General features: G+C 47.4%; 1 protein-coding gene across 2 annotated transcripts in view; it reads left to right on the forward strand.

Moving 5' to 3' along the window:
- The window catches only part of LOC144770464 (pleckstrin homology domain-containing family A member 7-like), a 252,788-nt gene that overhangs the window by 191,381 nt on the left and 36,412 nt on the right, over positions 1–24,995 (forward strand). For both annotated transcript variants that reach the window (XM_078654987.1, XM_078654988.1), the window contains exons 17-18: positions 9,080–9,181; positions 11,368–11,485. In XM_078654987.1, coding sequence (XP_078511113.1) covers positions 9,080–9,181; positions 11,368–11,485 — 220 coding nt within the window. The remainder of the gene's footprint in view (positions 1–9,079; positions 9,182–11,367; positions 11,486–24,995) is intronic.

A 24,995-nucleotide genomic window follows, 5' to 3' on the forward strand; every position in this document is an offset into this window, starting at 1 on the left:
TTGGTGAGTGAATGGATATCTCAGTGCTACATGTGCAAGTAAGTACATATGTAAAACACAGTGCATGTGAGAGTTGGCATATATAAATGACTATACATGAGAGCCAGTGAATGTGCGAGTGGCTGTATGGATCATTGTGTACTTGTATCAGTGATTGTATAAGAGAGAAAGTATGTGTTAGTATATGTTTGAATAAGTAAGGTGTTGTGTGTATAACTGTATAGTTGAGGAAATGGAAGTGTGATTGATTCTTTGCATGACTGACTAGGTGTGTGAGTAACTCCATGGATGAGTGGCAGTGTGTGAGTGTCTGTATAGGTGTATGAGTGCATATGATAGTGTTGTATTGATGAGTGACTGTATGTATGAGTGATTCTATGGGTGAATGAGTGAATGTGTGTGTAGACCTAGGAATCAGTGAGTGCGTATGTAGTAACTGGTATTGGTGTGTCAATGGTTTCAAGAATGGTAGTCTGTATTTAACACTGGGTGTATCAAAGGTTATATTAGAGTGTGAGGAGGTGCATCGTATTATCACATGAATGATATCTTCAGTGATGTGATCAGTGATGTCAAATGAGATGTCATCAGTGATGTCATCAGTGATGTCACTGACCATGTCATGAATGATGTAATATGTGACATCATCAGCAGTGGATTGCGGGTGAGCGAAATATAGTTAGTACAACTAACTATATAGGAGCAATTTCAATGGTTTTTTAAATGCTAATTCCTAACTATATAAGGCCTGAAACCTATGGTTTGTTAATTCCTAACTATATAAGTCCTGAAACCTATGGTTTTTTAAGTGAATTTGCAAGGTTTTTTAAATGCTAATTCCTAACTATATCAGGCTTGAAACCTATGGTTTTTTCAGTGAATTTGCAAGGTTTTTTAAATGCTAATTCCTAACTATATCCGGCGTGAAACCTATATTTAAATCGCGGGGTACGCGCACGGTACGCGTACCCTACGCATACGGTGCGCTTACCCCGCAATTCTTTTTTTTTTTTTTTGCCCTTTTGGGACCCCCTGGGAAGGGCTAGAGGGTTGGGGGGGTCTCTACCCTGCCCCCATTCGTGTTTTCCACTCTTGTTTTGGGCTCTCTTGTGCCTCAGTTCTCCTAAAAAAACAAGATGGTGGCAAACACTTCCTGGTTTGGACAGTTTGGAATGTTGACAGTCGACTGCCAGCCAATCAGAAACTCGCTCGCGCACGTAAGGGTACGCGCACATACGCGTACGGTACTCATACGGTGAGCGCATATAGATATATAATTTGATCAAATTCAATTTTCTCAACAACTACTGGAGGGATTTTCACCAAATATAGAAAAGGCACTACTGCATACCTGTCCCTACCATTTTGCCAAGTTTGGTGTAATTCCGTTCAGCCGTTCGGGCTGTAGCCGTGTCTAAAGGTCCCATAGAAAATGCCATTTGAAAAATTTCAAATTCAATTCTCTCAAGAACTACTGGAGGGATTTTCACCAAACATAGCCAAGGCACAGCTGCATACCATGCCCTACCATTTTGCCAAGTTTGGTGTAATTCCATTCAGCCGTTCGGGCTGTAGCCGTGTCTAAAGGTCCCTATGGAAATTAACATGGGGAAAACACGTTTTGGGACCCCCCTTTCGGCGCCCGCTTGACGAATCCCCCCAAACTTTCAGGGAAGGAGCGGAGCTGGCCAAAATTCTGGAAAATTACACACAGATTCCTCAATCGGCGCCAAAGTTATTCCCAATAGAATGTTGAGCGCATATAGATATATAATTTGCTCAAATTCATTTTCTCAACAACTACTGGAGGGATTTTCACCAAATATAGAAAAGGCACTACTGCATACCTGTCCCTACCATTTTGCCAAGTTTGGTGTAATTCCGTTCAGCCGTTCGGGCTGTAGCCGTGTCTAAAGGTCCCATAGAAAATGCCATTTGAAAAATTTCAAATTCAATTTTCTCAAGAACTACTGGAGGGATTTACACCAAACATGCAAAAGGCACTGCTGCATACCAGTCCCTACCATTTTGCCAAATCTGGTATAATTCCGTTCAGCCGTTCGAGCTGTAGCCTTGTCAGAATGTCCCTATGGAAATTAACATGGGGAAAACACGTTTTGGGACCCCCCTTTTTTCTCGGCCCCCGCTTGACGAATCCCCCCAAAACATTCAGGGAAGGAGCGGAGCGCAGCGAGGCAAAATTAAGGAAAATAACAAGCAGATTCCCTCAATCGGCGCCAAAGTTATTCCCAATAGAATGTTCAGAATTTCCTATGGTAACTAGGTCCTAACTATATATACCTACTGGCGACCGCCAGAAGGTAATGTGTGTATATATATATATATATATATATATATATATATATATATATATATATTGTTTCAGCAAATGCGCACCTGCGCTTCTCAACAGGCACACGCAGCACTCCTTGGCCATCCAGCCTGCATGCCTCTCATGTCCTGGAGCTCACCTTTTCTCCTTACTTATTTCACATGTGCCCGACGCGTTTCGAGGCTGGCCGCCTCTTCTTCATGGGGCTTATTTCAAAAAAGCAGGCAAAGCTCTCAACTTGTTTAGCACCGGCTTTATTTCACTGGCACAAAGAACGCCCTAAGTGGGCGTGGCTAAGTCGTCTCGTCACCATCAGGGATGATGGTTGTTGTAGTCCTGAGTGAGAGTTCACGTAAAATACCTTCATTAGGTGGCCTGAAATTTTGGAAAGTTATTTGCCATAGTTTGTAAACCCTTGAGTAGGGGGAGAACTGGCGAAATCCAGGGCAATTGTTCTCTCTAGAAGCGCTGCACCAGGAACCTTGCTTCGTGCTAGGAACGGCCTCTCCGCACTGTATACCAGTAATAAACTGCAGCCGTTGATGGTGCTCTGTTGCACGGCCAGGGGCAGCCGTGAGGAAATTTTGTTTCAGCAAATGCGCACCTGCGCTTCTCAACAGGCACACGCAGCACTCCTTGGCCATCCAGCCTGCATGCCTCTCATGTCCTGGAGCTCACCTTTTCTCCTTACTTATTTCACATGTGCCCGACGCGTTTCGAGGCTGGCCGCCTCTTCTTCATGGGGCTGTCGGGCACATGTGAAATAAGTAAGGAGAAAAGGTGAGCTCCAGGACATGAGAGGCATGCAGGCCGGATGGCCAAGGAGTGCTGCGTGTGCCTGTTGAGAAGCGCAGGTGCGCATTCGCTGAAACAAAATTTCCTCACGGCTGCCCCTGGCCGTGCAACAGAGCACCATCACCGGCTGCAGTTTATTACTGGTATACAGCGCGGAGAGGCCGTTCCTAGCACGAAGCAAGGTTCCTGGTGCAGTGCTTCTACAGAGAACAATTGCCCTGGATTTCGCCAGTTCTCCCCCTACTCAAGGGTTTACAAACTATGGCAAATAACTTTTCAAAATTTCAGGCCACCTAATGAAGGTATTTTACGTGAACTCTCACTCAGGACTACAACAACCATCATCCCTGATGGTGACGAGACGACTTAGCCACGCCCACTTAGGGCGTTCTTTGTGCCAGTGAAATAAAGCCGGTGCTAAACAAGTTGAGAGCTTTGCCTGCTTTTTTGAAATAAGCCCCATGAAGAAGAGGCGGCCAGCCTCGAAACGCGTCGGGCACATGTGAAATAAGTAAGGAGAAAAGGTGAGCTCCAGGACATGAGAGGCATGCAGGCCGGATGGCCAAGGAGTGCTGCGTGTGCCTGTTGAGAAGCGCAGGTGCGCATTTGCTGAAACAATATATATATATATATTTATATATATATATATATATATATATACATACATATATATATATATATTACCTACTGGCGATAGCCAGTAGGTATATATAGTTAGGATTGTTTTCCATAGGGAAATCGCAACATTCTATTGGGAATAACTTTGGCGCCGGTTGAGGAATCTTCCTGAAATTTTCCTTAACTTTGCCTCGCGGCGCTCCGGTCCTTCCCTGAAAGTTTGGGGGGGATTCGTCAAGCGGGGGCCGAGATAAAAGGGGGGTCCCAAAACGTGTTTTCCCCATGTTAATTTCCATAGGGCGGTTGGACTCACTTTTAGCCCGAACGGCTGAATGGTTTTCCACCAAACTTGGCAAAATTGTAGGGACTGGTAGCCCGATGTGCCTTTGCTATGTCTCAAGATATGTGCTCCAGTGGTTTTTACGAAAATGAACTTTGAAAAAATATATATTGGGCTACATTGGGCTATATATATGTTAGAGCCCAAATGTAGCCCAATGCAGCCCAATGTAGCCCAATGTAGCCCAAAGATGGCCACAAGAGACAAAAAAAAACAAATGTAGCCCAAATATCAGCCAGATGTAGCCCAACTATAGCCCAATGACAGAATGTCCCAGAGTGTTCTAAAGAACAACTAGAGCGCTAACAGTCTTACTTATGACAAAAGTATGGCACACCTAAAGTCATCTTGATTGGAATAAAGTGTTAACACTTAAAACATTTAATTTGCAAAGGAACAAAATGAGGGGGTTCATTTTGCCATAGAAATTATGATTAGTGCTGAAGAAAGAAAAATTAGGGCACATTTTGAGTGACTTCTCAAATCCTATTATATTTCATTAAAACAAATCTTATAATGCATTCTCCCAAGATGGGCACCATAGACAAAAAAGCCTGTGCTTAAAAACTCTGTTAGCAAGGCAGGCATTTGAGATTTAAAAAACGTTTTAATATATAAAAACGTTATCCGCTAATAGAATTAGCATTTAAAAAACCTTGCAAATTCAATGAAAAAACCATAAGTTTCAGGCCTTATATAGTTAGGAATTGGCATTTAAAAAACCTTGCAAATTCACTGAAACAACCATAGGTTTCAGGCCTTATATAGTTAGGAATTAGCATTTAAAAAACCTTTGAAATTCACTGAGAAAACCATAGGTTTCAGGCCTTATATAGTTAGGAATTAGCATTTAAAAAAACCTTGCAAATTCACTGAAAAAACCATAGGTTTCAGGCCTTATATAGTTAGGAATTAGCATTCAAAAAACCTTTGAAATTCACTGAAAAAACCATAGGTTTCGGGCCTTATATAGTTAGGAATTAGCATTTAAAAAACCATGCAAATTCACTGAAAAAACCATAGGTTTCAGGCCTTATATAGTTAGGAATTAGCATTTAAAAAACCTTTGAAATTCACTGAAAAAAACATAGGTTTCAGGAGTTATATAGTTAGGAATTAGCTTTTAAAAAACCTTTGAAATTCACTCAAAAAACTATAAGTTTTAGTGGTGTTATAGTTAGCTGGACATTTTACTCATACAAAACCATTGAAATTGCTCCTATATAGTTAGTTGTACTAACTATATTTCGCGCACCCGCAATCCACTGCTGATGATGTCACATATTAGATCATTCATGACATGGTGAGTGACATCACTGATGACATCTCAAATGACATCACTGATGACATCATCCACGTGACAATCACATACACCTTTTCATACACTATTACAATTTTTCATCACTCTTTGTAAAATACAGAGTATCATATTTAAATCCATTGTCACAGCAATACAAGTATCTAAAAATCCACTCAGTGATTCATAGATGTATACACACATCTAATCACTTCCCTATGGATTCATTCATACATGCTGTCAATGAACAATAGAACACTATCAAAAATACTTATACATCTATATCGACATTAAACAACAGCACGCATCCTATTCACATATGAAGTCATCCTACTCACTTATGCAAACAATGGATCATACTTACATATTTACTTAGCAAAACACTTATACAAACACCACTTCTTCTATTCATTTAGATAGTAAGTCATACTTAGTGAATTATAAAATCATTATTACAAGTATACAGTTATCCATACAGTCACTCACACAATCATTGTGTCTTATGTATACTTATTTATATACAACAACTGACACATACACTGCCTTTTATTTTTCTAGTTTGTTGGACCTGTACCATTGAGAAATATATTTGCTCATCACCACACCCATAAAGATATTCACTCACCCAAACAACTGTTAGAACATGTAGTTTTAACTTCATATATCTACTGAATCAACTATTCACACATCTTTGGACAGTCACACCCCCCCCACCGAACCACACACACTTTCACACTCCCATACAAATACTCAGTTAACTAATCAATAACTAATATAGACTTTCACATAGCTAGTAACCAACTGTAGAATCAGTTTACACAACAACTGACAAAGTGATACAGATATTCACACAGTTTAGTCACTATCCACTATATTTAGTGAGACATTATAAATTGGTCAAGTAAACAGTCAATTACACTGCTACTAAATCCTCCATCCAAATATTTATTTATATATATCCACTTATTCTTCAATGCAAATTGCTATATATATATTGCATATTTAAATAACGAAGCAAACCACATTCACTGGATGATGTCATCAGTGATGTCATCAGTGATGTCATTTGAGATGTCATCAGTCATGTCACTGACCATGTCATGAATGATCTAATATGTGACATCATCAGCAGTGGATTGCGGGTGCGCGAAATATAGTTAGTACAACTAACTATATAGGAGCAATTTCAATGGTTTTGTATGAGTAAAATGTCCAGCTAACTATAACGCCACTAAAACTTATAGTTTTTTGAGTGAATTTCAAAGGTTTTTTAAAAGCTAATTTCTAACTATATAACTCCTGAAACCTATGGTTTTTTCAGTGAATATATATATATATTTATTTATATATATATTACCTATTGGCGGTTGCCAGTAGGTAGTTATAGTTAGGATTGTTTTCCATAGGAAATCCGCAACATTCTATTGGGAATAACTTTGGCGCCGGTGGACGAATCTTCGCGAATTTTTCAAAGAAGATGGCCCGCTCTGCTCTTTCTCTGAAAGTTTGGGGGGGACTTGTCAAGCGGGGGCTGAGATAAAAGGGAGTCCCAAAACGTGTTTTCCCCATGTTAATTTCCATAGGGCGGTTGGACTCACTTTTAGCCCGAACGGCTGAATGGATTTCCACCAAACTTGGCAAAATTGTAGGGACTGGTAGCCCGATGTGCCTTCGCTATGTCTCAAGATATGTGCTCCAGTGGATTTTGAGTAATGTAGGTTCAAAAAAATATATATATCTATAAGCGCGTCCCGGTACGCGCACCGGGGCTCGTACCAGCGCGCTACGCGAGTACGCGAGCGGAAAGCTGATTTGCTCTCAGGTGTCTGTCAACATTCCAAACAGTCCGGAGCGGCCGCCATCTTGTGTCTCGGTAGGATCGAGACACAAGAGGTGGCAAAAACAAAGGAAGAAATGACCAAAATGGGGCAGGGTAGACCCCCCTGGCCTCCTAGGTTTGATGTGGGGGCCATAAAAGGGCCCCGCGGGGCAAAACATTTTTTTATTTTTTTTTCGATTTTTGCGGGGGGAGCGCCCTGTACGCGCCCCGGTGCGCGTAGCCTGGAGAAAAAAAAATGACAGTGTTTTTTTTTAAAAATTAGCATTTTTTTTATAAATTGGAGGTAGTTCTAAAAAGAACTTTTTTTAAAATTCTTTTTGTTGTTTTATTTTTTTTTAATTGTTTTTGAATTTTTTTTACTTTTTTTTGGCTTTTATGAACAATTTTATATTTTTTTTGTAATTTTTATGGGGACAAACAAAAAACAGGGAATTGTAAACAGCTCAACTGGAGCAAAAAAATCACGAAAAAATGAAGGCTTCTTTTTGCACTTGTGGATGTCTCCAGCACGGTTAATCAATTTGATGCTTTGTTCACCATAAGAAATTGTAGTCCCACAAAATATGCAAACAATTTTAAAATCTCCAAACTGGGTTTGGATGTTTGGGACCATCTCCCTTGCCTCTGGACCCGATGGAGTGGGTTGTTTGCTTGTGGAGGTGCTGGCAGAAGATTGGGGAGGGTTTCTGGTTAGTTCTCTCAGCTCTGCCGCAGAATAGTTGTTGGGATGCTTCCGTTGCATGTGGCGAATCATGGTATTATTACCAAAAGAGTACTTTTTCGCAGGGTTCCCCCTGGAAAGTACAGTGCCACATATCAGACATGTCACTTTCGGCGCATTGACTTTCTTTAGGCCCCTTGGGATTTTGAAAAACTCCCACACAATGTGCTCTCTCGGTTTATAAGGGGGATTGTCTTCAGGCAGGAACTGCCTCTCCTCCTCGTCCTCCTCCTCCTCCTCTTCTTCTTCACCACAAATGTGGTGTTGTGGTGGTCCTTGTGGTGGTGGTGGTGGTGGTGGTGGTGGTGGTGCAGATGCTCCTGCTGCTGCTGCTACTGTAGCCATTTCTCAAGGAATAGAAACAGGTGTTCCTCACTCAAAGAACAAAGTGAGAATGAGGAAAAAAGGTGGGGGCTTTCATCATTTGGAAAACAAAACTATTCTGAACCAATGAAAAGTGTTATTTTCAGGTCACATGACCCGACGCGCTTACGCTACGCGCCCGGGGGCGCGCCCCGGGGTGCGTAGCATAAGCGCGTCGGGCTGCTTACGTTGCGTGATCGTTTGCGCTCGGGCGCTTCCGGGTGCGCTTACGCCGTGCGTCATAAGACGCATCTCACGGCTACGCGATACGTGTCTTATGACGCACGGTGTCGCGGCTACGCGATACGTCACAATGTTGTTTTTGTTCGCGCCAATAGCGCTAACGGGACGCTCATCGGTACGCGCACCAGGGCGCTCTGCTACTGCGCTTACCGGTGCGCTCACCGGTACACGCACCGGGAGTGCTCCACTAGAGCGATCTGTGTCTGTTTCGACCTGCTGTATAAAACGTGTGCCTTGTTTGTAAACTCCAGCACAGATGGCATGACCTTTGGAAATAAATGGGGTATTTCTGACAGGTCAGTGCCTCTAAAAGGGTAGAGACGACATCAGTTTTATGTGAGGCTACATCTACATGCAGCTAACCTTATCCACAATCTACTAACCTAAAAACAGCACTGTCCTGTTAGAGAATCTTCCTGTACCCTTGTTAATCATTCCACCTCTGTTGCCTAGTGTTTTTCTCCTGTGCTTTCCCAGTTAGTGGTGGCAATTATAGGTGATTGCTTTTTTGCTATTCTGCTCCTGTGCAGGACATAGAGGTCATCCCACCAAGGCCCCCTCTGCCCAAAGATCATTCCACCACACCAGCAGCAGAGACTGAACGACAGACGAATGGTAACAACAACAACCAGGTATGGAGAGCATAATAACCCATAAAAATACTGAAATAACCACTAACCTTGGGTTCTGACACAGTGTGCTGCTTGTTGTAAATCACTTCCTCGCCTCGTCAGGAGTTGTAAGCACGATATCAATGCAATTACAATACAATGCAGTGCAATACAATACAATCATTGGAAAAGTAATCGATAAATGGAGTGGTTAGACGGGGAAAAGAGTTCCCAAGCCTCCTACAGTGTTGATCTATCAGTTCCTGCCTGCCTCCATATCTTTGCTCCACTTGTACCCTTTCTCATGTATTCTCTTTTCTGCCAGCCTTCCACTTATCACCTGCTCTCATCCATTTTGTCTGAACATATTGTCTATGCCAGAGAAATCACTTGCCAATAGACTTCTAAACTTGGCCCTCATACCAAAATGCACAGTGGCCAAAATGACTGAATAAGTGCACGAAGCTTTATGTTTGATTGCTTGAGTGGCAACCTGTGAGTAGAGCCAGTTATCCAACTTTGAAATGCCCACTGAGTCTCGCTCACTAGCTAAGAATCTTCTGCGCTCTAACCTTGATCCCAAATATTGGTAAAAGAGAGGAAATTACTTCGGAAACTTCAAATAGAGACCCAACATTCCTTTACCTCACTGCCTCTTGTGCTCTTTCATGCTTGCTCACTTTCTTTTCCTCTTTCTCTTCCTCTTTCACTCGATTTAGCTGTCTCGTCTGTGCATTATTCCTGTCTTCCACTCACCTTTTTCTCTATCTCATTTTTTTAAATTTTCCTGCAGGCCTCTTCCTTCCCCTTTTGCTTTCTAGCCATCTCTCTCGCCGGTCTATGACCATCTATCATTTTTACTGACCCTTTCAAACCATATTTTATCTACCTCTTTTCCAATTCCTTTCACGTTACATGATCCCCCTTAAGCTTAACAGTTTACTTAGGTACACCCGACCTGTCTCTTATTTGTTACAAATCTAAATGTTGTGGATGCTGCCAAGAGTTCTTGCAAAACAGTGCGACTTAATTTGTAAAGTGTAGTATAGATCCTGTTTGAAGCATGTTTTTTGTATCCATATTTTCTGTGTAGTCGTTCAATATATGTGCTTATGTTGAGATCCATACGCAATGTGACGGTACACCTGATTTCTATGCGATTGGCTTGAGTGTGGTGTTTGCCCTTGGTCTCTGCTTCGGTCATGGATTGGAGTTAGTGTGTATGATAACACTGGACTCTGAACAGAATATAATGCTTCCTAGACTCTGGAAGAGGCTAGTGAGGCCTCTAACTATCCTTCCAATGCAGAATGCTTCTAAGGATGGTGCAGAATGTCCTTTAGCTCTGAAGAACAGCTCTAATTATGATGTATTTAGAGATTCATGACCCACCCTTGAGGTCTGTATTGGGTGATTGGGAGAGTGGTTGCCTTTGTGAGATAGAGGCATTTGGAGTGGAGCAGTCTTCAAGATATTAGGAATGTGTTTGGCATAGTGGCAGCCAGTGGGTACAGTAGGGGTCCTGGGAGATTTGTATTCCCAGGATTCTGTAGAGTGTGGCTGGGTGAAGGGACAAATGTCCATGTGAGCTGCAATTGGTGGCTATTTTTACTGAAGTGTCAGAGGTGTAGTGGATTGTTGGGAATATGGGAGTTGCTTGAAGGATAGAGGGATGTTTAGAACTGTGGTAGTGCCCGATTTAGGCAGGTTGTGTTAAAGATTGTGGCAATGCCTGACAATTGTAGGTTCTACTCACAACTGAGGTGCTGCTGGGGAGCTGTAGGATGTGTTTAAACCCATAGCAGTCAGTATCTGAGAGGTGTAGCTGGTGTAAAGAACTGTGACAGTGCCTGAGAATTGAAGAGGGTGGTTCAAGGTGTGCCAGCCAGTGGGACCTGTATGAGGGTGTGGTTGCCCAAGGATACTGCAGGCACTGGCTAGTTGTGATGATGTGTGGTCTGTAAAACAGGGTTGAAACTCCCCATAGCTAAAAATGTGCATGGCACGAATTAAAATGCACCTTACACTACACTAGCCAGCCGGAGTGAAATAACTCTGATGCAGGAAGAGTGAAGTGAAGTTTAGTAATGTGCCTTGACCTGTGTATTTTGGGATTATTCGAAGGTAGGCCCCTCCTGAAAATCTTGAATCAAGGAAGAAGAATGTATGCCAAACCTCAACAAATTCTTCTTTCATTTGATTCTCAGGGGCAGCAGGAGGTCTCTTCCAAGCATGCAGTCACAAATGTATCTATCCCCGCAGGACAGCGGCTGCTGGAACACTCATCGGGGTCCGCATTCACCGCCTCAGTGAGTGTGCATGGAGGTGAGGAAGCTTTTATGAATTGGACAAGGACCATATGTCAGGATGGCAAATGCTGTCTGTTTGAATTCTCTTTAAAATTTTCCTTTTCTGATTTTGTGAATTGCACAACAGCAATGCAGATCATAACTAATGGACCAAATGCAATGCTTATGAAGACATGCTATTTATACCAACATTTGGCACCTACAATGATTAGCAGACCAAGTACAATGCTTATGACTATACACCATTTATACAAATAAATAAAGCCTAAAATGAATGCCACTGAAAAACAGCACATAAACCACTTAGTACTACAACTTTCATAGTTGTCTCTGTCAATGTGGTAAGGGTAATGTAATGTGTAATCTCATTTGTAAGATGATTTACAACATTTGTAATTGCATCTGTTTCATTACGAGTGTGATCATGAGTATTGCATTAGGCTTGTGAGCTATGGTTTGTATGGTTGTTGTATGATTTATTGATTGTGCTCCTAACCAGAATTTATAATCAGTGCTAACTATAATTTCATTATAACCATTGTTTTTGTGTGCGTGTGTGTGTGTGTGTGTGTGTGTGTGTGTGTGCGTGTGTGTGTGTGTGTGTATGTTTGTGGCATGTGTAGCTGTAGGTACACATGTGCAGACTCCTCTCATCAGTGTTGTGCTGGGACGTATGCAACTTGTCTTTCTTCGAACAAGACTTGGAATCACAAGGTATAATGACTTCACCTATTACTGGTAATACGCATGGGCATTGGTTCCATTGTTAGATTTTTTTTTTTTACGTCTGGTTCAGCTGTGTACGAACAATGCTCTCTGTTTTCGACTCGCTCGCCTTTGAACCTCTCCATACCATTAGGAAGAAAAATACTATTGTCTATAGATTCTTCCGTGTCATTACTACCTCTGTCTGGATTGGCGACACCCCTCACATCCCTCAGGCTTTCACCCTCCATCTCCAGTTCTTGGGAATGCAGTCACTGTAATGGAATTCCTTTCCAGTACTGGCCACAGTGTAGAACAAAGTACCCCTGCACAGACTACCATCAGGTTTGCAACCTCTATATGTCCGTGAAGCACGACAACACCTCCTGCCTGCATGGCTTGTCTTGCCTACAAATCTGATGTACAGATGTGAACTGCAGTTTCTATGACGTTACATGCACAGAAAGCTTGGGACGATACTCCCATCCTCTTCAGAACACCAACCAGGACCCTCCAATGAGCAGACTATACACTTCAGCCCAAGCTAAGCTCACCCTCTGTACACTTCAGCCCGAGCTGAGCTCGCACTCCGAGTTGGAGTTGCGTGAATCACAGGTCGCCAGAGTCTATTGAAAAAAGACATCAATTGTGAGTAACAATACTCTGCAACTCCCATTCCAACACCACTCTCAGGTGAAGCACCGCTGTTGACAGTGTCGGGCATCAAGCTCAGACTGCAAGTGCCAAGCTTCCGGTCTGCCATTGCCCGAGGACCATGGTCCACATTGGCACAGGACTACAGATCGAGCACCGATCAAGCCCTATGCTTCAAAACTGCCAGAGAAGACCCAGACTCCAGCACCACAACACTCTCCATGCGGAGCGCACCCTGGGCACTGATGCCAAAACAGGCCTCAAAGCCAAACCGCTGCTCTGTCAACTGTTTCGGTGCTGAAAACGGCATTGGTTCTTTCAAGCAAGAAATCATCTTTGGCACAGAAGAAGCCGACACCTAAAACTTCATCCTCTGTAGTCACTGATGACCAGAAGCAAAATATTTTGTAGCGTCTGCAACAAGAACTTAATGCCAAGCAGCTCCTGATCCATCCACAGACCAAGAGGATCCTCACACTTTCTCCTCCCAAGTCTTTAGACAATGTTCCTGACAGGAGTAAGCTTACTTTTGAGGAGGCTTTTGCCATGGAGCCCGAACCAGCAGCCAAGACCAGAAAGCTCCAGGATCGGGGCACCAGTCTACTCCCACCCATACCTTGTTCTCTTCCTCCTTGCCTCCACATCTATCCTCCCCTCCTCCATCTTCCTCTCCTCTGCTGGCTCACCCCTCACCACACTCATCTGGGGGTTCCTCACATTCATTACTTGGGGAGGGTAGTCCTTCCTATCCTTTAGGTCCTTATGAGGCCCGTTTCAACTTAGAGCCCCAGTATCACCCCTGGAATTATTATAATGTTGATCCACCTGGGGGCACTGACCCAGACCTCTATTCTGCCAAACCGTCCCCTCCAGACAACACCACCTCGTACCACAAGGTTCTTCATTGACTGGACTTACATAAAGTCCAAGAGGATGAGAATTTCCTGGTGGAAATGTTCTCCTCCATACACTACTTTCTCAAATGTTTACCCATGTTTAAGGGCATGCTGAAGTCTGCTCCTAAAAGCTGCATGGAGCCAGTTGTAGGAAACTGGATTTTTGTTGCAGTCATCCCTGCACGTTTTTCCTAGTATTTGATGCAACTTTGAGTGAAGTGCGCTGTTAACCAGGTCCCCGGTGCCAGTGATCTTTCCCCAAAACAAGACACCTGGTCACTTGATCCCCAAGTGACCAGGACTTTAGCACCTGTCTAAGTCTCTAGCAAGTGGTACCTCTGGTACCTAGGGCATAGGTACTAAAGAGGGTGCCTAAGAGCTGCAGCATATCTTGTGTCACTGTAAAGGACCCAGCGTCACACTCATACTGACTACCACTGCAGGCTGCATGACAAGGTGCTCTAAAAAGTGAAAACACGACATGACGCAAATGTGAGAGCCTTGTCTCCTAAACACTGCATGTAATATTTGTAAGTCACCCCCTCAGTAGTCCTTACAGCCCTAAGGCAGGGTGCATTATATTACATGTGAGGTCATACCTGCATGAGCAGATATGCCCATGTGCTGGCCAGTTCCATTACCGACAGTAAAAGTGAACCCGGGAAGCCATCTTAAGGTTTGTACCGGGCTCTAGTCAAAACGAGTACCCCAGCTACACAATGTCTTCACTGAAACATATGGTGTTTGGTATCAAACACCTCATATTAATAAACCTACACTGATTCCAGTGATGGCTGTATTAATGCATGGACCCAGAAGGTACCCCAGAGGTACCCCTTTGAAACCTACTAGCCTTCTAGGGTGCTGGCTGACTAGTCCAGTCCAGCCTGCAACCACAGATGAGTTTCTGACCCCCTAAGAGGTGAGAGCTTTGCTTTCCTAGGACTGAAAATCCCTGCTCTGGGGAGAGGAGTTTTGCAGCGTGAATCTTTCTGGATTCACTATGCTGTGCATTATTCCGCAGTCTTGTGGTTGGGTCCGGATTCGTAGTCTTTTCTTAGTTTTTTTGGGGTTTTTTCTTAGCCCAGGTGGGCGTCGGCGTCACACCCCCTTGGGTGTATTTCCGGTGACGTCGGCATGCTTCCTGCGGAAGCTCCCACTCTTGGGCGCCATCTTCAGATTCTTTTTTTCCGCGGTCGGGTCTGGATCGTTCCCGTTTGGGCTCCAGACATTTTTGGAGAAAGAAGAAAGAAAATACAGAAAAGACGAGGAGAAGTCATCTGAAGACTCCAGGGGACTTCATCGACGAAAAACCAGCAAGGATAAGGCGTTTTCCATCGAGATCTTCGACGACCGTCGACGAACACGCGACCAGAGAGGCCCTGGACGCTCGAGGATGGACAACACGCCGTTCAAGTTCTGCCGTAACTGCCACCACAAGTACGCGCAGAAGGACCAGCACCCGGTATGCAACCTTTGCCTACCGGTGGACCACGAAAGCGGAGACTGCAACGCCTGTTCCGCCTTCACCCCGAAGACCCTTCGTGTGAGAGAGAGGCAGAGGGTAGCACACGCCGCCCTGCAGGGGAAGGCCCCGACTCCGTCACTCTACGAGCTGGGGATGTCCTCCGAGGAAGAAGACAACGCTGCCGCCGAAGACGACAGCTACACGGTCGTAGAGACCGATTACACGAAGACTTCTGACAAGGTAGGAGACTCTTCGGCCCCCAAGAACCCGAGAGACTCTGAGTCTAGAAAAATCGAGGGCAAGACCCCGAAAGCGCCGACGCCAAAAAAGGCGGCGTCCGCGGCTACTCCCAGGCCCAGCGGATCCTCCGAGAAGGAGTCCCCGGCGCCGAGAGCTGCTGATCAGCAGAAAACGTCGAAAATCGTCCCTGAAAAGGATCGATCGACGCCGAGGGAGAAAGACCCAAAACTGACGACGTCGACCAGAGAACCGAAATCCGGTTCGACGTCGAAAACTTCGACTCCGAGAGGCACGGCGATGAGCCTTCCGCCGAAGAGAGCGGCCGACCCATCCGATGCGGAACACGCGGCCGAGATGGAAAAGAAAAGAAGGCGCCTCGAGGCAGAAATGGAGAACATCATGCAGCGGAAGAAAGATTTCGACGCAAAGATGAAAGCCTTCACGATCCCTCACAAGACCAAGCCACCGGTGATGGAGGCGGTCGAGGAGGAAGAGGAGATCGCCGAAGTCACCGAGGAACAAGACCAGGACGTCGAGGTGATCGACGACCAGGAGGAGTACGAGAATCCCTACGATAGTTACAACTATGGGGAGGAGGAGGAGGGCAGGACAGACACAGAGTCGGCACCCTCGGACCTTCAGGAGGTAGATTACATCGATGTCGACACCGACAGCCCGGAGGAGGTGGTCGACACCTACCCCTCGAGGCCCTCGCCGCCGGACGACATCGGGGCCTACAACTCGGTGATACAATCTGCCGCAGCAGCTTTCAAGCTCAAGCTCGACGAAGAGAAGCAGCAAGCAGACTTCCTTCTAGAAACATTGCTCCCAACACAAACGAGGAGCCAGTTCCTTCCAATGCTCGAGAGCGTCTTGGCTCAGGGGAAGGAAGCTTTCAGGGAGCCCGCAACATGCAAGGCAGTAACTCCCAGAACTGAGAAGAAGTACAAGCATGCCACAAAGGACCCGGCCTACATTCAGGGCACGGTCTCCGCAGACTCCATTATCACGGCCACAGCAAGGAGGAGGGCTAACGTACCCACTACCTCGGGCCCACCACCGGATAAGGAGAGCAAAAGGATGGATCTGGTGGGCAGAAGGATCGAACGGAATGCCGCGACCCACTGGCGCATGGCTAATTCCAACTCCCTGATAAACAGGCACATGTACCAAATCATGGAGGGACTAGGGCAGTTGGTGAAGGACTTGCCCCAGGATGCCAGGCAGAAAGCCGAAAAGCTGGTTGAAGAGGGAAAGAATGCGGCAAATTCTTGCCTTAAGACGGCCCTGGATGGGGCAGACACAGCCAGCAGGCTCATGATGATGGGCGTCACGGAAAGGAGGCACGCCTGGCTCAGGATATCCGGTTTCAAACCGGAGGTGCAACACAGTATCCTGAACACACCGTTCAACGGCAGCACGCTTTTCGGACCAACAGTTGATGAACAGCTCAGCCAACTGAAGAAAGATAACGAAACAGCAAGATCCATGGGAGCATTGCAGTTCAGAGGGAACAAGAGGGGCACCCCGTCACGGAGGCCCGGCGGGAGAGGCGGAAACCAGCCAGGTACATCACACCAGGCTTTCCAGCAAACGCACCAGGCAGACTCGCAGAGTCAGCAGGGTCATCAGAAGCAGCCCTGGCAGTACCAACAAAGAGGCCAGTCCTTTCGAGGGAGAAATGGACGGGGACAAAATAGAAGAGGGGGCCAGCAGCCCACCTCCAAGTGACTTCAAAAAACTCCGTGTGCCCGCCCGCAAAAAAGACCCCAGGGGGCAGCACGTACAGATGGGTCAAGACAAACTAGACACCTACGACCACAGGACACCAGTGGGAGGAAGATTAAGATTCCACCTCCAGGAGTGGAGAGAAATCACATCAGACAAATGGATCCTCAACATTATCCAATTCGGATACTGCATAGAGTTGGAGGGGAGGCCAACAAGCAAAAAACCAAAAAGAAAGCCACTAGCAGGCAAGCAGCTGCAGTGCCTTCAGGAAGAAGCAAAAGAACTCCTGCAGAAGCAGGCCATAGAACGGGTACCCTTCAAGGAAAGAAACACAGGAGTATACTCAACGTACTTCCTGGTACCAAAAGTAGACGAGACAATGAGACCCATTCTCGATTTACGGTTCATGAACAAATTCATAAGAACGCAAAAATTCAAAATGACCTCCCTGCAAGAGGTGCTCCCACAATTGCAGATCGGGAACTTCATGGTCACTATAGACCTCAAAGACGCATACCTGCACATCTAAATGAACAGAAAGCACAAACACATGCTCAGGTTCACCGTCGGAGAAAGCCACTACCAGTTCACGACACTGGCCTTCGGTCTAAAATCGGCACCAAGAGTTTTCACAAAGTGCCTCGCAGCAGTCGCAGCGCACCTAAGAAGGCAAGGAATACACGTATACCCTTACCTGGACGACTGGCTGGTGAAAGCAAACTCATACCAGAAATGCAAGCTGCACGCACATACAGTGACCAGCACGCTCATAAACCTGGGGTTCTCCATCCATTGGAAGAAATCATCAATGGAGCCAGAACAAGTGAAGATCTTCCTGGGAGCACAGATCAACACCTTACAGGGCAAGGTGTTCCCCAGCGAGAAGAGGGCGAGGGCGCTGGTGAAGGAAACTCGCCTCTACCGGAAGGGACAAGCTCGGACAGTGAGGACTGCGAGCAAGATCATGGGGATGATGGCATCATGCATCCACCTGGTACCGAATGTACGACTCCACATGAGACCCATTCAAGAATGGCTACAGGAGCAATGGTCACAAGCTACAGGCAGTTGGGAGGATCTAGTGGTTGTAACGCACGCAGTGCAGAAGGAGATGACATGGTGGACCATGGAGAACATAGCAAGGGGAAAGCCTCTAACGCCCCCAACGCCAACAGTGACCATCACCACAGACGCATCCCTGAAGGGATGGGGCGCTCACATGGAGGAGCTCAAGGTGAGGGGACTGTGGACACCGACGGATGCCACAAAGCACATCAATTACTTAGAATTGAAGACAATCTTCCTTGCACTGAAAGCCTTCCAAACAAGACTGTACAAGCACAAGGTGTTGATACAAACAGACAACACCACTGCGATGTTCTACATCAACAAGCAGGGGGGCACCCAGTCGGCCCCGCTTTCAACGCTAGCGCAGGAGATATGGAGATGGGCCATCCCTCTCAAGATAGACCTGCTGGCCATACACCTGCCAGGGAAGGACAACATACAAGCAGATTGGCTCAGCAGGCAGACATCGGCATCCCACGAGTGGGAGCTCAATGCTCAGGAGATAAGGCGCCTATTCGACAGATGGGGAACTCCATCGGTGGACCTGTTTGCCACATGCCAGAATGCAAAATGCCGAAACTTCGCATCCAGGCAGCCCGAGGAAGGGTCACTAGGGAATGCCCTATGGATAGATTGGTCAAGGACATTTGCCTACGCCTTTCCCCCGATACCACTGATGCACAGAGTACTGAGCAAGTGCAGAGCGAGCAACATGACACTGATACTGGTCGCACCACAGTGGGCGAGGCAGACATGGTACTCGCAGATCATGGAGATGACACAGTGTGCACCCCACAGATTCAGCAGGAGAAAAGACTTACTCTCCATGCAAAACGGAGAGGTGCTACACCCAGAGCCAGAGAGCATGAGCCTAGTAGCGTGGCTCCTGAGGACATAGAGTTCGCACATTTAAGATTGCCAGAAAGTACACTGAAGGTCCTGCGGGAGGCAAGAAGGCCTAGCACTCGGAAGTGCTATGTGGCAAAATGGAAGAGGTTCACAATATGGTGTAGACAAGAAAGACTTCACAATAAAATGAAGAAGGATTCCACAGTGCTAAAGTACCTGACGCACTTGCTAGAGAAGAACCTTAGCTCATCCTCCTTGAGGGTTCACTTAGCAGCGATAGTCGCCTACACAAGGGGTGAAACTTGCAGGAGTTTCTTCACATCACAGGTGGTGAAGAGATTCCTAGAAGGGGCGAAAAGGATCGCACCGCCCAAGCGGGTGCCGCCACCGGCATGGAACTTGAACATAGTCCTAACGGAACTCATGAAAGAGCCCTTTGAACCGCTCCACAAGGCGTCCTTAAAGATGCTAACTATGAAAACAGCTTTCCTGGTTGCAATAACGTCCCTACGCAGAGTAAGCGAGCTTCAGGCTCTGACGCTACAAGAACCCTACATACAAATACACAATGACAGGGTTGTGATGAGGACTGACCCAAACTTCATGCTGAAGGTGGTATCTAAATTTCACATGAACCAGTCTATACAGATACCGAGTTTTTTCCAAAAACCAACAACTGCTGCAGAGCGAGCTCTGCACACCCTGGACGCCAGAAGGGCAGTCCTGCACTACATCGAAAGGACGAAGGGACAAAGGAAGACAAAACAGTTCTTTGTGTCATTCGCCAACAGTTACATGGGAAAAGCAGTAACCAAAAAGACCATTGCACGATGGATCGCACAGACAATCCAACTCTGCCACAAGCGTGCAGGACAAGAGCTAGCAGAGGGGACACGTGCCCACTCCACTAGGAAAAAGGGCGCTACAATAGCCTTCCTGGCTAACACACCCATACAAGACATATGCCTGGCGGCAACATGGGCTTCGGTGCACACGTTCACGAAGCACTACTGTGTGGACATACAGATGAATAAGGAAGCTCAAGTTGGACAGAAGGTGCTACAGCACATATTCAATACCCAACGCTCATCTTCCACCCAACCGCCACAGAAATGAGAAACCGCTACAAAATCTATGCACAGCATAGTGAATCCAGAAAGATTCACGCTGCAAAACGAATAGTTTTGCAGCGTGAATCTTTCTGGATTCACTATGCTGTGCATTATTCCGCGGTCTTGTGGTTGGGTCCGGATTCGTAGTCTTTTCTTTGTTTTTTTTTTTTTTTTTCTCTTTGCCCAGGTGGGCGTCGGCGTCACACCCCCTTTGGGTGTATTTCCGGTGACGTCGGCATGCTTCCTGCGGAAGCTCCCACTCTTGGGCGCCATCTTCAGATTCTTTTTTTCCGCGGTCGGGTCTGGATCGTTCCCGTTTGGGCTCCAGACATTTTTGGAGAAAGAAGAAAGAAAATACAGAAAAGACGAGGAGAAGTCATCTGAAGACTCCAGGGGACTTCACCGACGAAAGACAAGCAAAGATAAGGCGTTTTCCATCCAGATCTTCGACGACCGTCGACGAACACGCGACCAGAGAGGCCCTGGACGCTCGAGGATGGACAACACGCCGTTCAAGTTCTGCCGTAACTGCCACCACAAGTACGCGCAGAAGGACCAGCACCCGGTATGCAACCTTTGCCTACCGGTGGACCACGAAAGCGGAGACTGCAACGCCTGTTCCGCCTTCACCCCGAAGACCCTTCGTGTGAGAGAGAGGCAGAGGGTAGCACACGCCGCCCTGCAGGGGAAGGCCCCGACCCCGTCGCTCTACGAGCTGGGGATGTCCTCCGAGGAAGAAGACAACGCTGCCGCCGAAGACGACAGCTACACGGTCGTAGAGACCGATTACACGAAGACTTCTGACAAGGTAGGAGACTCTTCGGCCCCCAAGAACCCGAGAGACTCTGAGTCTCGAAAAATCGAGGGCAAGACCCCGAAAGCGCCGACGCCAAAAAAGGCGGCGTCCGCGACTACTCCCAGGCCCAGCGGATCCTCAGAGAAGGAGTCCCCGGCGCCGAGAGCTGCTGATCAGCAGAAGACGTCGAAAATCGTCCCCGAAAAGGATCGATCGACGAGGGAGAAAGACCCGAAACTGTCGACGACGACCAGAGACCCGATATCCGGTTCGACGTCGAAAACTTCGACTCCGAGAGGCACGGCGACGAGCCATCCGTCGAAGAGAGCGGCGGAACCATCCGACGCGGAACACGCGGCCGAGATGGAAAAGAAAAGAAGGCGCCTCGAGGCAGAAATGGAGAACTTCATGCAGCGGAAAAAAGATTTCGACGCAAGGATGAAGGCCTTCACGATCCCTCACAAGACCAAGCCACCAGTGCTGGAGGCGGTCGAGGAGGAAGAAGAAGAGGTCGCCGAAGTCACCGAGCAAGACCAGGACGTCGAGGTGTTCGACGACCAGGAGGAGTACGAGAATCCCCACGAGAGCTACAGCTATGGGGAGGAAGATGAGGGCAGGACAGACACAGAGTCGGCGCCCTATGACCTTCAGGAGGTAGATTACATCGATGTCGACACCGACAGCCCGGAGGAGGTGGTCGACACCTACCCCTCGAGGCCCTCGCCGCCGGACGACATCGGGGCCTACAACGCGGTGATACAATCTGCCGCAGCAGCTTTCAAGCTCAAGCTCGACGAAGAGAAGCAGAAAGCAGACTTCCTTCTGGAAACATTGCTCCCAACACAAACGAGGAGCCAGTTCCTCCCGATGCTCGAGAGCGTCTTGGCTCAGGGGAAGGAAGCTTTCAGGGAGCCCGCAACATGCAAGGCAGTAACTCCCAGAACTGAGAAGAAGTACAAGCATGCCGCAAAGGACCCGGCCTACATTCAGGGCACGGTCTCCGCAGACTCCATTATCACGGCCACAGCAAGGAGGAGGGCTAACGTACCCACTACCTCGGGCCCGCCACCGGATAAAGAGAGCAAAAGGATGGATCTGGTGGGCAGAAGGATCGAACGGAATGCCGCGACCCACTGGCGCATGGCTAATTCCAACGCCCTGGTAAACAGACACATGTACCAAATCATGGAGGGACTGGGGCAGTTGGTGAAGGACTTGCCCCAGGATGCCAAGCAGAAAGCCGAAAAGCTAATTGAAGAGGGGAAGAATGCTGCAAATTCTTGCCTTAAGACGGCCCTGGATGGGGCAGACACCGCCAGCAGGCTCATGATGATGGGCGTCACGGAAAGGAGACACGCCTGGCTCAGGATATCCGGTTTCAAACCGGAGGTGCAACACAGCATCCTGAACACACCATTCAACGGCAGTACGCTTTTCGGACAAACAGTTGATGAGCAACTCAGCCAACTTAAGAAGGATAACGAAACAGCAAGATCCATGGGAGCATTGCAGTTCAGAGGGAACAAGAGGGGCACCCCGTCACGGAGGCCCGGCGGAAGAGGCGGAAACCAGCCAGGTACATCACACCAGGCTTTCCAGCAAACGCACCAGGCAGACTCGCAGGGTCAGCAGGGCCATCAGAAACAGCCCTGGCAGTACCAACAAAGAGGCCAGTCCTTTCGAGGGAGAAATGGACGGGGACAAAATAGAAGAGGGGGCCAGCAGCCCACCTCCAAGTGACTTCAAAAAAAAATCCGTGTGCCCACCCACAAAAAAGATCCCAGGGGGCAGCACGTACAGATGGGTCAAGACAAACTAGACACCTACGACCACAGGACACCAGTGGGAGGAAGATTAAGATTCCACCTCCAGGAGTGGAGAGGAATCACATCAGACAAATGGATCCTCAACATTATCCAATTCGGATACTGCATAGAGTTGGAGGCGAGGCCAACAAACAGAAAACCAAGAAGAAAGCCGCTAGCAAGCAAGCAGCTGCAGTGCCTTCAGGAAGAAGCAAAAGAACTCCTGCAGAAGCAGGCCATAGAAAGGGTACCCTTCAAGGAAAGAAACACAGGAGTATACTCAACATACTTCCTGGTACCAAAAGTAGACGAGACAATGAGGCCCATTCTCGATTTACGGTTCGTGAACAAATTCATAAGAACGCAAAAATTCAAAATGACCTCCCTGCAAGAGGTGCTCCCACAGTTGCAGACCGGGGACTTCATGGTCACTATAGACCTCAAAGACGCATACCTGCACATCCCAATGAACAGGAAGCACAAGCACATGCTCAGGTTCACCGTCGGAGAAAGCCACTACCAGTTCACGACACTGGCCTTCGGTCTAAAATCGGCACCAAGAGTTTTCACAAAGTGCCTCGCAGCAGTCGCAGCGCACCTAAGAAGGCAGGGAATACATGTATACCCTTACCTGGACGACTGGCTGGTGAAAGCAAACTCATACCAGAAATGCAAGCTGCACGCACATACAGTGACCAGCACGCTCATAAACCTGGGGTTCTCCATCCATTGGAAGAAATCATCAATGGAGCCGGAACAAGTGAAGATCTTCCTGGGAGCACAGATCAACACCTTACAGGGCAAGGTGTTCCCCAGCGAGAAGAGGGCGAGGGCGCTGGTGAAGGAAACTCGCCTCTACCGGAAGGGACAAGCTCGGACAGTGAGGACGGCGAGCAAGATCATGGGGATGATGGCATCATGCATCCACCTGGTACCGAATGTACGACTCCACATGAGACCCATTCAAGAATGGCTACAGGAGCAATGGTCACAAGCTACAGGCAGTTGGGAGGATCTAGTGGTTGTAACGCACGCAGTGCAGAAGGAGATGACATGGTGGACCATGGAGAACATAGCAAGGGGAAAGCCTCTAACGCCCCCAACGCCAACAGTGACCATCACCACAGACGCATCCCTGAAGGGATGGGGCGCTCACATGGAGGAGCTCAAGGTGAGGGGACTGTGGACACCGACGGATGCCACAAAGCACATCAATTACTTAGAATTGAAGACAATCTTCCTTGCACTGAAGGCCTTTCAAACAAGACTGTACAAGCACAGGGTATTGATACAAACAGACAACACCACTGCGATGTTCTACATCAACAAGCAGGGGGGCACACAGTCCGCACCGCTTTCAACGCTGGCGCAGGAGATATGGAGATGGGCCATCCCTCTCAAGATAGACCTGCTAGCCATACACCTACCAGGGAAGGACAACATACAAGCCGATTGGCTCAGCAGGCAGACATCGGCATCCCACGAGTGGGAGCTCAATGCTCAGGAGACAAGATACCTGTTCGACAGGTGGGGGACACCATCGGTGGACCTGTTTGCCACACGCCAGAATGCAAAATGCCAAAACTTCGCATCCAGGCAGCCCGAGGAGGGGACACTGGGGAATGCCCTATGGATAGATTGGTCAAGGACATTTGCCTACGCCTTTCCCCCGATACCACTGATGCACAGAGTACTGAGCAAGTGCAGAGCGAGCAACATGACACTGATACTGGTCGCACCGCAGTGGGCGAGGCAGACCTGGTACTCGCAGATCATGGAGATGACACAGTGTGCACCCCACAGATTCAGCAGGAGGAAAGATCTACTGTCCATGCAGAACGGAGAGGTACTGCATCCAGAGCCAGAGAGCATGAGCCTAGTAGCGTGGCTCCTGAGGACATAGAGTTCGCACATTTGAGACTACCAGAAAGCACCCTGAGGGTACTTCGGGAGGCACGAAGGCCCAGCACTCGAAAGTGCTACGTTGCGAAATGGAAAAGATTCACAATATGGTGCAGACAGGAAAGACTCCACAATAAGATGGAGAGGGACTCCACAGTGCTAAGGTACCTGACGCACTTACTGGAGAAGAACCTTAGCTCATCCTCGTTAAGAGTTCACTTGGCAGCGATAGTAGCCTACACAAGGGGAGAAACGTGCAGGAGCTTCTTCACATCACAGGTGGTGAAGAGATTCCTAGAA

This window comes from Lissotriton helveticus, chromosome 7 (genome assembly GCF_964261635.1).
Source record: "Lissotriton helveticus chromosome 7, aLisHel1.1, whole genome shotgun sequence".
In the NCBI taxonomy this organism is placed as follows: domain Eukaryota; kingdom Metazoa; phylum Chordata; class Amphibia; order Caudata; family Salamandridae; genus Lissotriton; species Lissotriton helveticus.